This window comes from Pristis pectinata, chromosome 40 (assembly GCF_009764475.1).
Source record: "Pristis pectinata isolate sPriPec2 chromosome 40, sPriPec2.1.pri, whole genome shotgun sequence".
NCBI classification, from domain to species: Eukaryota; Metazoa; Chordata; class Chondrichthyes; order Rhinopristiformes; family Pristidae; genus Pristis; species Pristis pectinata.
In genome coordinates, this window is record NC_067443.1 from 4,800,689 (window position 1) to 4,823,089 (window position 22,401).

The 22,401-nt window shown below is 42.7% G+C and overlaps 2 protein-coding genes across 12 annotated transcripts in view; one reads left to right on the forward strand and one right to left on the reverse strand.

Annotated features, from left to right (window-relative positions):
- pi4kb (phosphatidylinositol 4-kinase, catalytic, beta) overlaps positions 1-22,401 on the reverse strand; it is a 599,336-nt gene that overhangs the window by 541,889 nt on the left and 35,046 nt on the right. The window lies entirely within an intron of this gene.
- Positions 1-22,401, forward strand: part of cgnb (cingulin b) — a 106,206-nt gene that overhangs the window by 66,625 nt on the left and 17,180 nt on the right. For 10 of the 11 annotated variants that reach the window (XM_052045815.1, XM_052045811.1, XM_052045814.1 and 7 more), the window contains 8 exons: positions 1,807-2,013; positions 3,947-4,051; positions 4,916-5,068; positions 6,291-6,461; positions 8,143-8,304; positions 13,295-13,384; positions 19,397-19,480; positions 20,271-20,389. In XM_052045815.1, the coding sequence (XP_051901775.1) occupies positions 1,807-2,013; positions 3,947-4,051; positions 4,916-5,068; positions 6,291-6,461; positions 8,143-8,304; positions 13,295-13,384; positions 19,397-19,480; positions 20,271-20,389 (1,091 nt within the window). Of the gene's footprint in view, positions 1-1,806; positions 2,014-3,946; positions 4,052-4,915; positions 5,069-6,290; positions 6,462-8,142; positions 8,305-13,294; positions 13,385-19,396; positions 19,481-20,270; positions 20,397-22,401 lie in introns of those variants that run through there. The other variant, XM_052045823.1, reaches the window with a different exon arrangement.

Sequence of the window (22,401 nt, forward strand, 5' to 3'; positions counted from 1 at the left end):
GAGGCCCTTGCGCAGTGTCTGGATCTTAAATTTATATAGCACTTTATTTATGTTAATAAAACATCTCGGTATTTCCTTGGGGAGTAATAGACAAGGGTATATTAGAACAGATGTCAAAAAAAGTACATTTAAAGTGTTCAGTCTTAAGAAGGAGAGGCAGTGAGTGAGCAAGAGAAATTCCACAGCTTCCTGAAGTCAGGACCTAATCTGGTGACTCTGGCTGTCCGCATGTAAGTGGTCTCAGGGCAAAATAATTCTTAAAAAAAACTAAATCACAAAAACTTGCAAAACCAAAAATTCACAAGACTGCAGACTAATGGCAGAGAAGTGGGAGAATGGGATTGCTCTGAAAGCCGTAAAGAAGTATAAAATATAGAAATATGTGAGTAGGACTAATGAGATATTTCAAACGGCTGTACCAATTCTATAATTTCACAGCTGAACCATCTGTTGGAGGGGGAGTTGGTGGGATGGGGGGGGTAAATTGAGGGAAGCTGAATGCAGAGGGATGAGATAAGTAATCACCACCTGCATTGTAGAATCTCATTAGTGAGACTGGCACTGGCTGCAAGTGTGGAGCATTAAAAAATATTGCTTCATTTGGGGTAGGAGAAAATTGTAAGTAGAGTCAGATGCAGTTTTACACATTATTTCTGACAGTCATAAAATGTTACTTTTAATTGAGGGAGAGAGATGATCTCTCCAATTTTGTCTGCTTGTTGCCTTTCATAAATTGCTTTTACGTTGATGCCACAGCCAAGAAAGCTCACTAGCACCTCTGCTTTCTCAGGGGGCTAAAGAAATTTGGCACGTCTCCTTTGACCCTCACCAATGTACCATAGAAAGCATCCCATCTAGATGCATCACGGCTTGGTACGGCAACTGCTCTGCCTGTGACTGCAAGGAACTGCAGAGAGTTGTGGTTACAGCTCAGCACTTAATGGAAACCAGCCTCCCCTCCATGGACACTGTCTACACTTCTTGCTGCCTCAGCCATCATAATTAAATACCCCACCCACCCTGGACATTCTCTCTTCTCCCCACTCCCATCGGGCAGAAGATAAAGCTTGAAAGCACATACCACTAGGCTCAAGGACAGTTTCTTTCCCGCTGTTATAAGACTATTGAACGGGCCCCTAGTATGATAAGATGAACTCTTGATCTCACAATCTACCTTGTTATGACCTTGCACTTTATTGTCTACCTGCACTGCACTTTCTCTGTAACTGTAATACTTTATTCTGCACTCTGTTATTGTTTTGCCTTGTACTACGTCAATGCACTGTGTAGTGAATTGATCTGTATAAACGGTATTTTTTTTTATTTACAGCGTGGTAACAGGCCCTTCTGGCCCAACGAGTCTGCGCCACCCATTTTAAACCCAAGTTAACCTACCCATACGTCTTTACAATGTGGGAGGAAACCGGAGCACCCGGAGGAAACCCACGCAGACACTGGAGAACGTACAGACCCCTTACAGACAGCGATGGGAATCAAACCCCAGTTGCTGGCGCTGTAATAGCATCGCGCTAACCACTGCGCTAACCACTATGCTACCGTGCTGCCCCATAAACGGTATTCAAGAGAAGTTTTTCACCATACCTCGGTACATGTGACAAAACAATTTACCGATAGATCAGAGCTCAAAGTTTCACTGTGATATCCTGAATTGTGGCAGAGCTGACTGGTGACCTAAGACCCATGTGGATCAGTTCAGTCTCATCCCAACCAGTCACTAAAACAGCTGTTCACAATCAAAACTCTCTGAAAATTTGAAAGTAATTTTTTTTTCCTCTGCTCACACAGGAGAAAATAAACCTTGAAAATGAAAAGGGAGCTACAGAACAGGCAAAGAAAGCAGCAGATTCTACTCTGAAACAATTGAGGCAGGATAATGAGGACCTGAAGAGGAAGGTTTCACAGATGGATTTCCAATTGGGAGAATGCAAAGACATGCTTGAGGAATTTCAATGCTCTGAATCAAGGCTGAAAGACAAAATAGCCAGGCTTGAGGTAATTCAACAGCAAGATCTCTTCTAATTTATAATGTTGTGGGATGTTGGCACTTCAGCACTTATTTCCTGTCTTTATTTGCCCTTGAGAAGATGGTGGTTAACAATTGCCACCTTTAACTGCTGTTGCTTGTGGTGGGGGTGAACATATTGCACTGTTGGGTCAGGAGTCTTTGGAACTTGACAGAGTGATAACATGTTTCACGTCTGGTAGTGTGTGACTTGGAAGACAAACCTGCAAGGGTGGCATCTCCATGTCCCTGCTGAACTTGCCCTTCCAAGTGGTGGGGTTTATGGGTTTGAGAGAAATTGGCTTTGGCAGATTGCCTTAATGCATTCTGTAGACGGTATGCACTGCAGCCATGTTGGGCCAGTAGTTGAAGTATTTTGGGTGGTGGATTATATGCCAGTCAAGCGAGCTGATTTGACCTTGAATGTGTTGAGCTTCTTAAGTGTTGTTTGAGTTAGGGGCAAAAGGCAACTTTTCCAATACACTACTGACTGTACCTTGCAGCTGGTGGAAAAACTTTGAAGAGTCAGGATGTTGCCCTCACTACTAGATGGGGGCATTCACTTTGCTTATAATAATAAAAAAAAATGCTTCACTTTGCCCATGTGTCTGTCCTGTCAATTATTGTACACGCAAGCAAAGTTTTCCCATTTTCTCCATGCTCCTTATTTCACCAATAATATTAATCGCAACCTTTCAGATCACCCTCCTGAGGAGAAGAGGGATTGTTAGAGAATTTACTGCCAATGGTCCTTGCCCTTGCCAGGATAGACTCCCATTTCTGCCCTCTCCTACAATACCAAGTTAAAGATTCCCCAGTCTCTCGAACCTCTCTGATAATGAAAGGCAATTGGGAACAGGGACCATTTTTTTGCCATGGCAAATATTTCTTACTCAGCTATCATTCAGAAGTGAGATTAAATGATCTGGCATCTCATAATCAGTTATGCAATAAGTATTTTTCTTAGGCATTTCCTCAGCGTTGGGAATGGCTTGGGAGCTTACCCAGCAGTAACCACTCTTCAAAGTGATTCATTTCACGTGAATTTTTAAGGTGCTTTATAAGCATGACACTTTTCTCAACTTCTGAATAATCTTTACAAATTATTCCTATTGTTTTTTCATTTTTCTTCCTTTTTTTTATTTTTGAGAATTTTGCAAATACAAGGAGCTCTCTATTAACCTGGTCAAATATTCAATCATCATGTCATCTCGGCTTCCTCTGTGTCAACGAAACTAGCCGTTGCCTAACACTTAGCTAAAATTTTTTCAATCTTGGTGACGTTATTGTAAATCTATTGCACCCCCTCCAGTTCAATCACATCATTTCTATAAATGTTGTTGGTATCAATAGCAATAATCTATAGGAGAGTTCAGAGAAAGGGGAGGGTAACATTACGATCAAGATCTGCTTGAGCAAGTGCTTCATGGCATTGTCCTTGAATGGCTTGGTCCTAATTTAAGGTTCTGTGGCTGGGTGTCAGATGAAAGTATCAGATTTATTATCACTGACATATGACGTGAAATATGTTGTTTTGTGGCAGCAGTACAGTGCAAAGACATAAAATCTATAAATAACAAAAATAAGTAGTGCAAAACAAAAAGGAATAATGAGGTAGTGTTCTGGACTGTTCAGAAATCTGATGGCAGAGGGGAAGAAGCTGTTACTGAACCCTTGAGTGTGGGTCTTCGGTACCTCCTCCCTGATGGTAGTAATGAGAAGAGGGCACATCCCGGATGGTGAGGATCTTTAGTAGTGGATGACGCCGCCTTGAGGTTGATGAACTTTTATTATGTAAGGATACTGAGAGACCTATAAACAAGTAGTCAAATGAATTAAGGACTCAGTTCAGCCGGTAGCCAGGGTTTTGAAAGGCTGCCTTCTGATAAGTATCTGAATAAGTAAGTATCCTACTTGTTTTAGGTGGAGCGAAAGCACATGGAACAATCTCTGGGAGAAGCCACTGACCAGGAACAGGAAATAGCCGTAGCAAAGAGAGTGTTGGAAAACCGTCTGGAAGAAACACAGGTATAGCACCCTCTGCCTCTGAATCCATTGCGTACTCTGCTTCATGAACTGTGCCTCGTTGAGTAGCATTTTCCACTTTTGAGTTAGAAGACATGGGTTTACATCTCATTTCTAGTCTACTTTCCAAGTTAACAAAAAATTAACTGGCATTACAGTGGGGGAGCACTTTCAGATGAGGCATTAAACTAAGGTCCTGTCTGCCCTCAAGTGAAGTAAAATATCCCATAGCACTGTTTTGAAGTAGACCCAAGGGAGTTCTCAAATGTCCTGGACCCAAGATTTATCCCTCAACTAATTACAAAACCAAATATCTGGTCATTACATTAGTTAACTTGCTTTGGAGAGTTGTGTTTCCTACGATATAACAGTGACTGCATATCATAATAGTTCCTTGGCTGGAAAGCACAATTTCCTGACAAATACAGAAAGGCATTATCAAAATCCTTACTCCAAATGAAATTCCTCCCAGAAGTTATAAATCATTTAACTTGAAGATAACCAGTTGTAATTTGGCATATCATTCCCCACCCAGAGTACCTTGAATTACTTTTCAGAACTAGATCGTTAGCAGTTAATAGTAGATGAGATACAGTGAGTCTCATAAATCAGGCACCACCTTCGTTACCCTGCTGCACTACTCCAGGTATCGGGCAGCAATGGATGTCATAGCATTCCAGGGATCCTTTTATTTTTTTGTGCAAGTGAGACTGGAATGTTCAGTGGAAGCTGGAATATTCCAATTCCAGAACTTTGTACAGCCAAGTATTGTGACATTGCTGAGCCTGCCTTGTGAATGTGAGAGAGATGTGTCTTGCTGCAGTGTTACTATTTCATTTTCTTTTCCCTATCCATCGTGATAAACAGCGGAACCTGAGCAGAATGACCCAAGACTACCAAGAGTTGAATGAACGTTTCCAAGATGAGACGAGGCAGAAGGACCAGCTCAAGAAAGCAAAGAATGAACTGGAAGAACAAAAGAGGCTTCTGGATAAAATGGTTGAAAAGCTCCAGAAAGAGGTGGGAAGCAGGGAAGGGGAACAAATTCTACAAAAAGCAGTTTTGCTTTGTGCTCTGCTCAAATGCTTGCATTGCTTCCACTGGTTAACCTTTAGTTAATTATATGTTTGGGATGAGAACGACGGCAACAAGATTACCATCAATAGTTGCCCTAAGTAGTGATGGGACTCCTCAGGAACGCTTGCAGCCAGAGTGTCAAGCCAGGTACTTTAGAGAGCACCGAGTCAGCTACATGGTATGTAAAGAGGATTCATAGAAATCTGTAGCACAGTTGAAATTACATTCAGCCAATCACGTTCCTGCCCACCACAGTCAAGCCAATCAGCCTAATTGCATTTCCAAGCTCCGTAGCTGTGTGGGTTATAGCACAGTCCAATTGCTCACAAACTATTTTCAAATTCCCTATTTGTTTTCCTGTCTCTGTTATCCTTTCAGGTAATCAGTTAACATCTAGGCCAAATGGAACAATTTCTTAGTGAAGAAATTGGGTTTTTATTTGAGGATAGTTAGTATGTTGAATTACTTTACAGAATGAGATTGATAGCTGTTGGTAGTAGAAGAAATGCCCTAAGTTTCACAAGTTGTGTTCCAGCCACCTCGTCTGTCATGGAGAACATAGTGCTCCATCAGAGCTGCCAATCTCTTCAGGGGGCAGATAAGGGGTTGTCTGGGGTCTGCCACTCCACTCTGGGTTCCTAGAGCTGCTGCTTCACTCCAAATTCTCAGGGAGGCTGTCACTCTGGTCAGACTCGTGGAAGGAATGCTTCTCTGGGTTCCCGGGGATGCATTGCTGTTCTGCTCCAGATTCCCAGCAGAGGCTGACAGAGCAGTTGTGTTCCTGGAGAGAATGTGGCTCCACTCCAGATTCCTGGGGCCTTGCTGCTGCTCTCCTCAGGGCTGCTGCTCTGCTCCACTCTTCTCAAGGCTCCTGGGGTCAGGCACCACTCTGCTCTATCCTCATAAACCTGCAAAAATTCTCCCCATCAAGTCACCTTCAGCAAGAAATAGTTGATACTACTTTCGAACTCTTTATGCTTGTCATCTTACCTTGAGTCCTCTGGCTACCGAGACCTTCTGCCACTAGAAATGCACTTTTCCTTATTTATCTCTGTGGTTTTGAGGAACTCAATTAAATTTGCTCTTGAAATTCTCTTGGTTGGCCAGAAGATGTCCTCCTGATGCAGCCAGGTTGCAGTGTTCTTTTTGGTTTCTCCCATCACAGGTAGAAGTCATCTCTGAGCAGTCAGGAAGCTCGGTGGTTATGCTGCAGTCTCAGTTGGAGGAGCATCGGGATAAGTCGCGTCGCGAGTTACAAGAGCACCAGAGACAAGGAAAAGAGAAGACCCTTGAACTGGAAAAGGCAAACATGACCATCAAGAGACTACAAGATGAGGTACAAGCCACTTTTTACCCTTCCTTATAGGTACAAGTGACCAAGATATCCTAAACTTGGGCGTAAATTAATCCCATTAAAATTTGTGGTCAGCAACCAATGTGGTCCAAGACCAGCCTTGTTTAAATACTAACTGTTCAAAGCCAGGCATGATCACTTTAAAATGAGTCTGGTAGGATTTGTTTTTTGATACTATAGGAAACTGTTATCTTAACAAAAAGACTACACATCAAAATACATTAGTAGTTCTGTCTCTCCTGAAACAAGAGAAACAGTCTCTCACAAAGTGATAGACCAAGTCTAGCTATACCTTGCTAATTTTGGAACAAAAGTCAAAAAAATGTACATGCCAGAAACCTGACATCAAAACAGAAAATCCTGGAGACATTCAACAGGTCAGGCAGCATCTGTGGAAAGAGAAATGGTTAACGTTTCTGGTCAAAAACTCTTTATTCTGAGGCCACTTTATTTCCAGCCACCTTCTACCCCTTTCTCTCTCCACCACACCCCCCACCACCCCAACATTGCTGCCATCTTTTCCTTTTCTATAACTTTTGTACATGGATCGGGATGAGAGTCTTGCCCCATTTCTCAGCACAACTGAAATATTTAAGGCTTGATTCTACAGTCCTAGATAATTCCAGACCAGGTTGAACCACTGCTCTCTACAGGTGTTTATGGCCCGTCACCAGTTCAATAGCAGCCAAATTTTACACTTGTAGTGCACTTGAAGTCCCCAGGTTATAACGGGGTTTTGTTCCTGAGAACTGTTTGTGAACTGTAAATGAACAAAAACAGTGTGTGAGGGGCTCAAAGAAACAGTTGTGATGAGAGAGTGAGCAGGTGTGGTAAGAGTGGCCGCCAGCTGGCCTCTGAGTGAGTGAGTCTGCTCAGCGCTCCCAGCTCTACTCAGATTGATCCAGCCTCTCATTGTTGCAGCTTTGGGTGGGGTGTGAGTAGGGGAGAGAAGGCTCATGGATCTACCCCATTCTCACCCAGCAGAAGATGCCTGCAACAGCTACTATCCACCCCCGTCCATCCTGCTGGTCTCCCAAACACTTGTTCCTGTGTGTGGGGTGTTCATAATTTGGACATTTGTAACCCAGGGAGGCCCTGTGGTGAAATTGGCAGTGTCTGAAATGCTCCATTATGTTTGGAGTAGTGATCAGTTACTGCCACTAGATGGTAATAGATTTAGCATATGGCATAACATTCATTGTATAAATTGTTCATAGCTCATATCCCAAGTATTTTGCAGTAAGCAAACGGGTGCTATGACAATGTAGAAAAGCAAGATACTGTGAATTAAAATAGATACAGAAAAAGCTAGAAATATTCAGCAAGTCGGGCAACATCTGCAATGAGAGTGAAACAAAATTTAACATTTTGGTTTGATGAGCCGACTGGCTCATCCCATTGTTGGCAGCCAAGCCTTCAACTGCTGAGACTGTAAACTCCAGAATTCCCTCCCTAAACTTCTTTGCTCCTCTTTTTCTCCACTAAGGTGCTCCTTAAAACATTCCTCTTTAACCAGTTTTTTTTAGTTACTTGTTCTCCTATCTCCTTGCTTATTGTCAATTTTCTTCTGTTTGATAGCGTTCCTGTGAAGAGCTTTGGGGCATTTTTTTCTTGCTGCATTAACTACATTGCATAACGAAAGGTGTTAAATTTATCTCTCCAGATTGGCCATTTGAAACAGGAGCTGCAACAGAGCAATGCTGAAAAGGAGAATGCGCTTCTGGATAAAGATGTGTTGGGGCAGAAGGTGCAGTACTTGGAACAGGAAATGGAGACCAAGAGAAGGACCCAGGATGACAAGTCCCGGCTGGCAAAAGTACTGGAGGTCAGTTGCTTATGTATTACAATACAAGAAGAGGCCATTCAATCCATTGCTGCCAACATAGCAATCCCATCAATTCCATTCTCTCGTCTTAGTTTGCAGTGGTCCAGCAGCCTTTCCTGTCCCATCAACTGCCCCCTGTGATTCTTTTGCAACTTGACTTTGGGGGGGGGGGGGGGGGGGGTTGGGGGGGCAGGGGAGAGATTGCCGAAGTTTCAGGTTGAAACACGGCATCAGGACTGAGAGTTATAAAGAGATGGAGGAGTGGTGAGACAGGAGCCCAAGGACTGAAGATGGGTGAAAGATGATGGGCAGGTTGAGCCAGGTAGGGGAGTGGGAGGGGAAGGGGTAGAGTTGGGAGACAGGCAGGTGGATGATAAATGGAGGCAGACCAAAAAAAAGTAGGTGGGTGGGGGGGGGAGGTAAAGATGGAGACAGCTGCTGGACATTGTCTGGTCCTGGATAAGACTGGCAGTTTAAAATCTGACTTTTGTACTACTTTCTAGGAATGTGGGCCAGAATCTAATGCCACAGTCTTTCGTTGCCCTTGAGATGGTAATCATGAGCTGCCACCTTTAATCTAGGAGATCATTGTCGGAACATTTAGCACAGAGATGAGGAGAAATTGCATTTACTTGAAGGTTGTGAGAATTTAGAAGTACAGAGCAGTGAACTGTCAGATGAGATGGGAATGTCGTCCTCTCAGGGCAGAATTTATCCAGGATGAGTGGGGCGATTATCCCTGATGTCCTGTCCAATATTATGCGTTAATTAATATCAGTAAATATTCATTCCCTCCACCACCTACTTATAGTGGTTGCAGTGTGTTGCTTGCCCAGGCTATACAACAGCACCTCTCAACTCCTCAACCTCAACAGCTCAGAAGGACAAATAGAGGCAAGGGAACAACATCACCTGCAGGTTTCCCTCCTAGACGCTTACAATCCAGGCTTGGAAATATATTGCTATTCCTTCAATATCACTGGGTCTAAATCCTGGAATCCCCTTCCCAACAATGTTGTGTGAGTAGCTTCACCAGAAGGACTACAGTGGTTTAAGAAGGCAACTCACAACCATCTCCTTGATGTCAATTAAGAAAAAGCAATGAACACTGGCCTTGATGCCCAGATTCCAAAATATTCACTCATGAAAAAACTGAAGCAGGTTATCTGTTTATTCCTACATTACTGTTTGTTGGAGCTTGCTGTGCACAAATTGGTTGTCTCCTTGCCTACGTTACAGCAGGAACTACACTTTAAAAGTACTTCACTGCCTGCAGTGATGGCAGGCACAGTAGTGTAGCGATTAGCGTAACGCTTTACAGCACCAGCGACCCGGGTTCAAATCCGGCCACTGTCTGTAAGGAGTTTGTACATTCTCCCCATGTCTGCATGGGTTTCCTTTGGGTGCTCCGGTTTCCTCCCACATTCCAAAGACGTACAGGTTAGGAAGTTGTGGGCATGCTGTGTTGGCGCCGGAAGCGTGGTGACACTTGCGGGCTGCCCCCAGAACACTCTACGCAAAAGATGTATTTCACTGTGTGTTTCGATGTACGTGTGACTAATAAAGATATCTTATCAAAGTATTTAGGGGCAATCCATTTATTATGAAAGACCTACAAATTAATTAATTTTTCTTGGTCTCAATGCTATCTATGTTGCATGAAGCATTAATTATAGAAGTTGTGCTTAAATTCCCTCTTCTTTCCCTGCTGTTTAATTCTAGGTTTTATTAGTACTATAAAGGAATTACCAGCTTTTCAAAGAATATTTGTCATCTTTGAAGATGTGCTAAGGGAGTTGTAAAATCCTTTTTAATTCAAGATATTCGTATTTTCTTTTGGATAATTTTGGCTGGGTCTAACTTTCTGTTGCAAGTAAGTAGCTGAGCTTTGTGGCCAGGCAATATCCCAAGTTTATCTCTGCCTGTACTGGTTTAGCTGACTTTAGTGTGGTAAGTGTTAAAAGTGCTGAAATGACTTTGTTGCCTCCCTTATCTTGGATTTCCTCATTCCTGACTACAACACAGCAACACTGATGCACCTATATTTGTGTAGAGGCTGGCCAGGACATGTTTGGCTTCAATTTTATTGACACTTCAGCCACCACCTTCAATATTGACTCCCTCTACCATTTGCACATTGTGGCTACTATGTGTATTACCTACAAGATACATAGCAGCAATTTACCAAGGGTATTTCAACACCATTGCCCCCAGAAACCAGAAGGTCAAGAAGACATGCATATGATGAAGATGCCATAACCTGCAAGTTTCTCTCCAAGTCACACCACCTGAACTTGGTCTAAATCCTAGGACTTTGACCTAACAGCACCCCTGGGGGTACCTTCACAATATGGACTGCCGTGGTCTAGAACAGAAGTAGACCAAGGTTAAAATATGCAGTCCCTGAGCCTGCTCTGCCATTCATTTAGATCATGGTTCATCTGATCTTGGGTTCAAAGTCGCATTTCTGTGGATCCCAGTATCCCTTGTCTATTTCATTTTGAAAATATTCAGTGATTCAGCCTCCGCAATTCTTGAAGATGGAGGGTTCCAAAGATTTGCAACCCTTCAAGAGAAAAAAAATTCCTTAGCATTATTTTGGATGGACGACCCTCTATTCTGAAGCTATACCCCGATACAATTTCCCACAAGAGAAAATATACTCTCACTATTTTCCTTGTTACATCCCCTTGGATCACATGAGATCCAGGATGAGCTAGCCAATTGGATACAAAATTGGCTTGGTGGAAGGAGTCAGAGGGTGGCAGTGGAGGGTTGTTTTTCAGACTGGAGACCTGTGACCAGCAGTGTGCCACAGGGATCTGTGCTGGGTCCCTTGTTTGTCACATAAATTAATGATTCGGATGAGAACGTAGGTTTGCAGATTAGTAAGTTTGCAGATGACACCAAATTTTGTTGGTGTGGTGGACAGTGAAGAAGGTTGTCTAAGGTGACGGCTAGATCTAGATCAACTGGGAAAGTGGGCAAAGGAATGGCAGATAAAATTTAACTTGGAAAAGTGAAGTGATGCACTTTGGGAAGTTAAACCAGAATAGGACATGCACAGTGAATGGCAGTGCACTGGAGCATGTTGTAGAACACAGGGACCTAGGGTACAAGTACACACTTCCCTGGAAGTGGTGACACAAGTAGACAAGGAGTGCATGCTTGTCTTCATTGGACAGGGGATTGAGTATGAGAGGTGGGGTGCTATGTTACAGCTGTTCAAGACATTGGTGAGACTGCACCTGAAATATAGTATGCATTTCTGATCTATAGAAAGAATGCTATAGAAAGGATGTAATTAAGCTAGAGAAGGTGCAGAAAATATTCACAAGGATCTTCCCTGGACTGGAGGGCTTGTTGACCCTTACCTCAGTCAACTAACTTAGTTTAGGTAAATGACCACACAAATCCTCATTAATTCAAACTCGCAGCTTTATCGTATCAACTTTATTGTATCAATGCAAATATCCATGCTAGTTATGTTGACCTCTGGTAAGTGACTTTGGTTCCTGAATGCTATTGTTCCTTCTGTACCAATACTCACCCAGACCCTTGCTCCAACTTGTAACACCAAAATAGGGGATCTCCTGTTGGCCAAATTATTGATCCTTCTCCCTGCCCTGGCATGGGGGTCTTCCTTGCGATAGTCTCCAGAGTTTTCACTTGCTACACTTCCAAAATCCTCCATTATTATTCTCTATTTTATCAGTTCTGAACTGTTATACTTTGATTCTGTTGATACAGACTTATTGAGTCAGCCTGTGTCCACTTATCATTGGCTCTGGCCCAAGGCTTACAGGTAGCATTACCTCATTGTTCTTCTCCCAAATAAGGATATGCCTGTCATTTCTTTGCTTTTCTCTGAATCAGGCCATTTCAAACCAGTTACAGCCAGTCCAAGTCAGACACTGGCCTCAGGTTATTTCAGTTCAGACACAAACTATCCTCCTTTATAAGTCTGCGTTGATTCTTATACCTAATCAAAGAGCATCCCACAAATAACTGATTTAACAGATTATTGGTAGGGTCTTCATCATGTCCACTTCTGATTGTTTTAATCCAGGAAGAGTTAGTTCAGAAAACCAGTTCACAAAATGGTGGTCACAAGAACAGACTCGCAAAACAACATCCTCCATTTCTTCCACCACATGATGAGAGCAAAGATATTTGTTTTGTCTACTTGTCCACTGTCCTTGACTTGCTCCAGCTAGCTGTTTTGCAGACTTTTAACTTCTTCAGGCCAGCAGGCTTTAATTATAAGGAGAGACTGGATAGGCTGGGACTTTTCCCTGGAGTGAAAGAGACTGAGGGTGACCTTATAGAGCTTAATGAAATGAGCGGCATGAGTAAGGTGGATGGTCAGTTTTTTTTTCCTAGGGTAGGGGAATCCAATACCACAGGGTACAGTTTAGGGTGAGAAGGGAAATATTTAAAGGGAACCTGAGGAGCACTTTTCACACACAGGGTGGTGGTTATATAGAAGCTGCCAGAGAAAGTTACAACATTAGGATGGATACATGGATAGGAAAGGTTTAGAGGGATGTGGGCTAATTGCAGGAGTGAGACTAGCTCAAGAAGACACCTTGGTCAGCATGGGCAAGTTGGGCCAAAGGGCCTGTTTCCGTGCTGCATAACTCTGACTCATGAAATCAATTGAACTGAATATCAGGATGGGATTTTATCAAGCAACGTGAATGCTGTGATCCAGACATGTTCCTTTAAACTGTTGCCCTACTTCCAAACACAATGATTTTGCTCATGTAGCTATGGATGGAAGGGTGTTTCCTGTATTTTTAAAACCTTTGGGAAGGTGGGTGGTGGGGGTTGGCAGAGACCATGTTGCTTTGCAACCCCTACTAGACAGGTGAGTTGGTCTGTGTACTGCACTGTACTGTCCCAGTCCAGTGTCTCTTGATGACCATGTTTGAGGCAGAGTCCTGCAGGAAGCTTATTTGTAACTCTACTTCTCTCCTCTTGCTTTCAGGATAAAGTCAAGCGCCTGGAGTTGGAACTGGAAGAAGAGAAGAGCAGTGTTGATCTTTCAGCAGAGAGGATCAATAGGAGTAGAGAACAGGTAGAGGAAGAGATTTCAAATATCCCTGACAGCCTGATCAGTGCATTCCAAGAACAATAAAATACTTTCTTGATTGCACTTTGACCAGATATAATAAGAAATTCATATCACACTTGGTTTCTATAAACAAGTTCTTTTGAAAAATTTCAGTATCTAATATTGGAATGCTTTCCATTTAACCAGGGTAATTTAAGGACAGTATAAGTTACTTCCAGTGGCTTTGCTTCTGCCCTTGCCTGTCTCCTCACCTCTCCTGGCTCTTTTGTTTTACTCCTATCTTGTGCTTCTATCATTTCTTTACATAATTGAAAATATTCGTCCGTGGACTCTGTCTTTACCTCTCGCTGTCTTGGTGAAGCAGCCAGCATAATCAAAGACCCCACCCACCCGGATCATTCTCTCTTCTCTCCTCTTCCATCGGGTAGAAGAAGGGCACGTACCACCAGACTTAAGGACAGCTTCTACCCCACTGTGATAAGACTATTGAATGGTTCCCTTATACAATGAGATGGACTCTGACCTCACGATCTATCTTGTTGTGACCTTGCACCTTATTGCATTGCACTGCACTTTCTCTGTAGCTGTGACACTTTACCCTGTACTACCTCAATGCACTCTACTAACCCAATGTAACTGCACTGTGTAATGAATTGATCTGTGTGATCGGTATGCAAGGACAAGTTTTTCACTGTACTTCGGTACAAGTGACAATAATATACCAATACCCTAAAATTATCTAATCGGTTCTTCTGATTGAAAAATCTTCTTGTGTGAAATGATAATGCTGTTTCTCTGTCCTCTGATGCAATCTCACCTGTTTTTATTGCACTCCTTGTGTAGCTTCTTACAACCAGCAAAGTTATTTCATGTCCCAACAAGCGTCACTGGTTTACTAATCAGGTGTGGCTCTCAGCTTGGTCTCATCCCGCCCCACTCATTCCATGGCTCTGAGCACACTTATGACAGACCCAACCAAGGTCATTTGATTCCATGAGCTGGGAATCAAACCTGGGACCTTCCCTGTCACTTATTTTCATTTGCCTGGAGCAAAAAAAAACACTGAACTTTGCCCAGTGGTTAATAAGTTATTATTTTCCCTGCCTATATATTTGCACTGACTGACCACCTAGCAAGATCCTACCAATGTAATGTGCACTCAAATTAAAAACAAAGTGGTATTCACTTATTATCCTCTTCAAAGGAATGGAAGTACTGCCAAAATTCTTTACTAGTTCCAGACAATTCAGCCAACACCCACATGTCATCCTGTGACATCACAGGTATGTTGAATCATGCTCAGGTCCCAGGGCTTTAGCGTATCAGATTCATGCAGCACCAAAACAGGCCCTTCGGCACGTCATATCTGTGTCAACCATCACACACCCACCTGCACTAATCCTACACTCGTCGCATTTTATTCTCCACACTTTCCCATCAACTACCCTCAAATTCTGTCATTCACCATGCTAGGGGCAATTTACAATGGGCAATTAGTCTACCATCTTTGGGATGTGGGATGAAACCCATTGCACCTGGGAGGAAGGAAACCCACGTGGTCACAAGGAGAATGTGCAAAATCCACACAGGCGGCATCGGAGGTCAGGATAGATTCAAGTCGCTGTAGCTGTGAGGCAGCAGCTGTGTTGTCATTTCTGAGGAAAGAGTACATCATAAGCAGCTGATGGCACATGTTGGAATCATACAAGAGGGATCAGTTAATTGTACCTCCTCGAGCCCTTTGAAAATTACCAATTTCCCATGCCTCCCTTCCCCTGCACTTTCCCTGTATTCTTGCCGAAGAAGCTGTCTGCTGCTTAGGTACTCATATTAGAGTTGTACAGCACGGAAATGGGTCCTTCAGCCCACAGTCCATGCTGACAATCAGGATTTATTTATGCTAATCCTACCATAAACCATTTTATTCCCCCCAAAAAAGCACACCAATACCTCTACGCCTCAAAGGCTAAGGAAATTCGGCATGTCCCTGATGGGTCTTCCCAATTTTTACAGATGCAACATAGAAGGTATCCTATCCGGATGCGTCACAGCTTGGAATGGCAACTGTTCTGCCCAAAACAGCAAGAAATTGCAGAGTTGTGAACGCAGCCCAGTCCGTCACACAAACCAGCCTCCCCTCCATTGGCTCTGTCTATACTTGCTGCTGCCACCTTGTGAAAGTAGCCAACATAATCAAGGACCCCATCCACCCTGGTCATTCCCTCTCCTGATGGGCAGAAGGTACAAAAGCCTGAGAGCATGAACCACCAGACTCGGACACCTATCCCACTGTTATCAGTCTTTTGAATGGACCTCTCACCATCTAAAGGATGAACTCTTGATCTCCTAATCTACCTGCACTTGCACTTTATTGTCTACCTGCACTGCACTTCCTTTGTAAATGAAAGGCTATATTTTGCCTTCTGTTTTTCTTTTTATTATCTCAATGTAATTATGTATGGCATGATTTGTCTGGATGGCACACAAAACAAAAGCTTTTCACTGTATCTTGGTACAAGTGACAATAATAAATAATACACATTCCCATCATAGATTCTACCACTCACCTACACGCTGGGGTCAATTTACAATGGACAGTTAACCTACTAGCCTGCTCATCTTTGGCATGTGTGAGGAAACCACAGCACCTGGATGAAACCCACCCAGTCACAAGGAGAACATGCAAACTCCACACTGGTAGTTCCTGAGGTCATGATTGAACTGTGTGTCTGGAGCTGTGAGGCAGTGGCTCTACTAATTTCACCACTGCATTGCGATTCACCCATGTAAACCATTGATAACTATAAGTCTCAAAATGCTTTTTATTCTAGCCTGTTAACCTCTTGTCTGTAGTCACAATGAAACCATTCTAAATGAACCAAAGTTCATTATGCATACTAAAAAGGTGAGGCCAAGGTATGCTGATACTTGGAATGGGCGTAATGGCTTCTGAGGAAAAGCTGGATAGGCTTGTATCTGCTGGGGTTCAGAAATTGATTGAAATGTAGAAGATCCTGCAGAGTCTTGATAGGGTGGATGTAGAGAGGATATTTCCTATTGTGGGAAAATCTAGATCAGGGGGTCACCTACTTAATTATTCTCTTTCTCTGAGGGCCATCAACCTTCAGAGCTCTCTTTCTCAAAGGGTGGTGGAAGCAGTCTTTGAATATTTTAAGGCAGAGGGAGATAAGTTCTTAATAAGCATGAGGATGAAAGATTACCTGGGCAAGAGTTGAGGTTACGATCAGATCAGCTGTGATTTTATTGAAAATCAGCGCTGTTTAGAAGGGTCGAGTGATCAGTTCATAATTCAAATGCTCATGTTTTCATAGGAATATGAAGTATTAAAGCAATAAGCCCCCTTGTGCCTGCTCCACTATTCAAAAAGATAATGGCTGATAGTTTAGTCCAGTACAACTTTCCTGCACTAACCCCATATCCCTTCATTCCCTTCATACCTAAATGTCAAATACCCACCATTTGACATTTGATCATTCACATCCCACTGAGCTTTTGTGTGTCATCCAGGCAAATCATGTCATACATAATTACACAGATAATAAAAAGAAAACAGAACGAGAATATAGTCTTACACTTACAGAGAAGGTGTAGTGCAGGTAGACAATAAAGTGCAAGGGCCACGACGAGGTAGATTAGGAGATCAAGAGTTCATCCTTCAGAGTGTGAGAGGTCCATTCAAAAGACTGATAACAGTGTACTGCGAGGTCATTCCTGACTGGTATAGCTAAATTCCTTAGTGCAGGGAATGCTACTCGAAAGTGATGTTCAAAACCACAAAGGATGTAATTAAACTACACAAATACATGGAATATAATTGCATAGAAATAACCCATTCACCTATCTAGTTCTTGCAGTTTTTTTTGCTGCTTAGCATTTTTACTGTTTGCTTCAACCACTTCCGGTAATAGTAAGTTCCACATTCTCAGGGTTAAGAAGTTTATTCAAGTTTATTGTCATGTGCATGCATAAATGCCATGAAAATTAGCTTTTTGCAGCAGCAGCAGCATGGTACATAACAAACGTAAATTATGTAAACTTAAATCAACATAGATATACACAATGGATGTCTTGGTGACTCTCTTGTATTGATAGCTTCTAGTAATAATCTTTCCCTCAGGTGGAAACATTTTCTATGTATCTACTTCATCAAAACCTTTTCATAATTTTAAAAACCTCTGTCAAGTCACAATTGGCCACCTTTTCCCAAGGGGAAATAAGACCCAGTATATTCATCCTTCCTTAAAGAGAAACTTTCTGTTAGCTGATGGCCATAGATTTAAAGTAATGGGCAAAAGAACCAGAGGGAACTACTAATGTAACAAGTGGCTAGCATTTAGAATGCACTGCCTGAAAGATTGGTAGTATTGGATCAGAGAAGAAATTTGTTAAATACTTGAAAGAGAAAAATAATTATGGGGAAGGACCTGAAGCGTTGCTCTAATTGGATTGTTTTCTGAGAGTGGCCGATTCGACAGGCTAATTGGGCTTTTTATACTGAATTACTTGATGGTTCTTTGATTAGTAATGCACTCTTCAATGTTAAAATTGACTGAATGTACTGACCCTTAAAATGAGGGCAGCTCAATTTGTCTAGAGATTTGTACTGATTGTCTCGTGGTGATTTGATGTGCCAATGGAAATGTTTGCTGTGTGTGTATGACTTAGTCTGCTGTATAATTTGGTGCTTTTATAAAGACTTCGTTGAATGTTAGCATGATTGGGGTTTTGTGCATATTGTTGACTTTTCTGGGTAGTTAAACATATAAGCAAGTGGAGACTTGATGCATGTCAGGGATGGCTTGGTTTGCAGTTCACATTGGCCTACATTATAATGCCATATGTTTTATATTGTGTGGTGGGGAAGAAGTTTTATGGGTTCTGGCCGCTTCTATCAGCTTGAGTACCACATGCCAATTATTGCAGTAATTTAGAGAAAATTAGCAGGCAGTTTAATAGGAGACAAGACTACACCTGATGCGATCCTTGCCAAACGTTTCTCAGCTGTGCACTCTCTGGCAGGGAATCTATGGTTAATCCCTTCCCGTCATTCTTTCCTTTGCCCACCAACACTGATCTACAGCTATGTTATTTGCCTATCCCATAACTTGTTATGGAATGTTAAATGCTATGCATCAGGAGAGATGCATGAACCATTATGAACGGTTGATGTCTGATTATTTCCAGTGTGTCTGTCACCCCTGTTGGTCCAAGCAAGCATTTCTTCTCGAGTTGGAATTAATTTTTTCTTCAGTAATCCTTTGAATGACTTGCTTCCACTCTGTTTTTGTGGATTCTTGAGGAGGCTAATTAGTGTGAGAACTGTGGATTAGAACACTACAGCACAGTACAGGCCCTTTGGCCCATGATGTTGTGCCAACATTTTATCCTACTCTAAGATCTATCTAACCCTTCCCTCCCACATAGCCCCCCATTTCTCTATCATTCATGTGTCTATCTAAGAGTCTCTTAAATGTCCCTAATGTATCTGCCCCCACAACCTCTGCCGGCAGTGCCTTGCACACACCCACCACTCTGTGGGGGGGGAAAAATACTTACCCCTGACATCCCCCTTATACCTTCCTCCAATCACCTTATCCCCTCGTGTTAGCCATTGTCACCCTGGGAAAAAGGTCTCTGACTGTCCACTCGATCTATTGCCTCTTATCAGCAGATGAGCCTGGTAGATGGCTGAGGGGGAGGTGGGCAGTTTGTGAGGTGATGCACTCTTACCGTCACTTAGAGGACTTCTGTGTGCTCTCAATGCCGTCCTAAATGCTCCTCCACTTTTGAGCTGTTGTGGGCAGAAGTTCCCAGAGGTCAATGGGGATGTTGCATTTCTTCAAGGAAGCTTTGAGTAAGTCCTTGAATCTTTTTCTCTGTCCAGCTGATCCTTGTGATAGAGCTCTGAATAAATCTGTTGCAGGGTACAGGGGTTGGTGTCGGTCATGAGGGCTGTGGTTCATTCTTTTAATTTCTTCCCTTCCTTATTAACAGATTGAGCAACTGAGAGGTGAGCTGATGCAAGAAAGAGCTGCAAGGCAGGATCTGGAATGTGATAAAATTTCTTTGGAGAGACAGGTGCGTTGCCTAATCTGATAGCAGTTAAGTTTAATGGCTTCAATTTATGCAGCATCTTTAATGCTATGAAACATTGCAAAACAACTCCAACCCAATGTTTATTCAGAGATGTTAAAGAGCATCATAAAGGAGGTTGGGAGGCTGAGGGAGGGAATTGCCGGTTTGGGACTTAGGAAGACAGTTGTGAAGCAAGAGTGTTGTGATGGTACGAGATGCCAGAATTGGTTGAACACAGATCTATAATGCAATAACAGAAAAGGAGATTCAAGACCCACTTAATGTTGCACGTTTCACAACAGCATTGCTTTACAGGGGAAACATGAGCAATGTGCAGAAAGCTAACCAGAGAGGTGAGGACTAGGGCTTTTGAGGGATGATGTGTTCCAGAGCACAGTGGCGTGGGAGCTACTGTTCAGATAAACAAGACAAATTGGTTAATCTGTTCAAGGCTCCAGATATTATAAGCCAAGTGGTCTTGCCATTGGCTGTGATCCTGTTGTGATAGTAATGATATGTTTTTCATTTGGGTTTATGCTGTTCCATTCACTAGGTTTATGAATGCTGTGTAATGTAGTGATGACATTATAAACCGATAATATCGTCTTATCTCCAGTGCCCACATGAGCTGGACCAAGTTTCTGTATGCCCTGCATGCACATGATGGTGGTTCGATGATGAGGCCCAGTGGAACGTGAAGGAGCACAATGTTCGGGAGGTGCAACAACAATCTGACAATGCTTCGTCTAGTCTCCAATGTCATAAATATCATTGGTTTCTCTTTGTTTTGCAGAATAAAGATCTAAAGGCCAGATTGGCAAACAGTGAAGGAAGTCTGAAACCGAATGCTAACTTGCCTCAGCTTGAATCTCGAATCAGAGAGCTGGAGGATCGTTTGCAGTCAGAGGAAAGGTACTAGCTTTGAAAAGAAATAATCCCCAATTCCTGGTTCATGTTTAGTGCTGAGGCAGGATAAAGGCTCACTTCAGACTCTAAATTCCCATTTAGAGGATAGCGATGTCACTGACAACACCAGGGTTTAATATCCATGTCTGATAACCCTTGGACTGAGTGACCTTTTGGGGCCACTTCCAGAGTAAACTATTATTCTGTGGTCTGTAGTCGCATATACCCCAGACCAGGTAAGGACATCAGATTTCTTCCCCAAAGATTCTTAGTGAATTGGAAGAGTTTTACTGACAGCAACAAACAATCTGCTGGAGGAACTCGGCGGGTCAAGCTAAGGTCCTCCAGCAGATTGTTTGTTGCTCCAGATTCCAGCATCTGCAGTCTCTTGCATCTGTGTTTTGCTGACAATCCAGTTGGGAACCCACTTGTTTTTTTTAAATTCCAGATTTATTTAATTTGCTAAATTCCTCAGCTGTCATAGCAAGATTTGTCTCGGTCACTGGATTTCTAGTAGAACCATAGAACACTACAGCACGGAAAACAGGCCATTCGGCCCTTCTAGTCTGTGCCGAAACTTTATTCCGCTAGGCCCATTGACCTGCACCCAGTCCATAACTCTCCAGACCTCTCCTGTCCATGTATCTATCCAATTTATTCTTAAAACTTAACAGTGAGCCTGCATTTACCACGTCAGATGGCAGCCCATTCCACACTCCCACCATTTTCTGAGTGAAGAAGTTCCCCTAATTTTCCCCCTAAACCTTTCCCCTTTCACCCTAAAGCCATGTCCTCTCGTACTTATCTCTCCTAATCTAGGTGGAATGAGCCTACTCGCATTTACTCTGTCTATACCCCTCATAATTTTGTAAACCTCTATCAAATCTCCCCTCATTCTACTACACTCCAAGGAATAAAGTCCTAACCTGTTCAATCTTTCCCTATAACTCAACTCCTGAAGACCCAGCAACATTCTAGTAAATCTTCTCTGCACTCTTTCAATCTTACTGATATCCTTCCTATAGTTAGGTGACCAGAACTGCACACGATACTCCAAATTTGGCCTCACCAATGTCTTATACAACCTCACCATAACATCCCAACTCCTATACTCAGTACTTTGATTTATGAATGCCAGGATACCAAAAGCCTTTTTTACGACCCTGTCTACCTGTGATGCCACTTTCAGGGAATTATGTATCTGAACTCCCAGATCCCTCCGCATTCCTCAGTGCCCTATCACTTACTGTGTATGTCCTCCCTTGATTTGTCCTTCCAGAATGCAACACCTCGCACTTGTCTGCATTAAGTTCCATCTGCCATTTTCTGGCCCGTTTTTCCATTTGGTCCAGATCCCTCTGCAAGCTTTGAAAGCCTTCCTCACTGTCCACAGTGCCTCCAATCTTAGTGTCATCAGCAAACTTGCTGATCCATTAGTGTCATCAGCAAACTTGCTGATCCATTAGTGTCATCAGCAAACTTGCTGATCCAGTATATGATCTAGTATAGGCACATGTTGCTGTTGCACCTAATGCTAAGAACGGAAGTGGGTTGGCCATGTGTGTCAAGAATGAACTTGCATTTATATGAACTTTGACAGCCTCTGGGATAAAGAGCAACTGTCCAATTGATGGAACAGTCGAAAACCAAGGAACATCAATTTAAAGTGTTGGGCAAAAGTATCGAGATAGCTTGAGGAAAAACTTTCTCACCCAGTGAGTTTTAATGATCTGTAATTCCCTGCTTGGATCAGTTATAGAAGCATAACTTGTTTATGGCTTGTAGAGCTCAGAAAGGAATTGGATAAGTGAAGGAAAAGAAATCCCAGGACAATCAGGAATGGGACCAACTGGATTGTTCTTGCAAAATGCTTGTAAGGACTCATTGGGCCAAATCACCAACTCCTGCTATGACAATTGTCCCAAATAAAGGCAAGGAATTGCATTTGAAGTAAAGTTGCAATATAGGGAAACATTAAAGGGAATCTCTCAGCAAGTCCCATGAACCTAATGTCCATT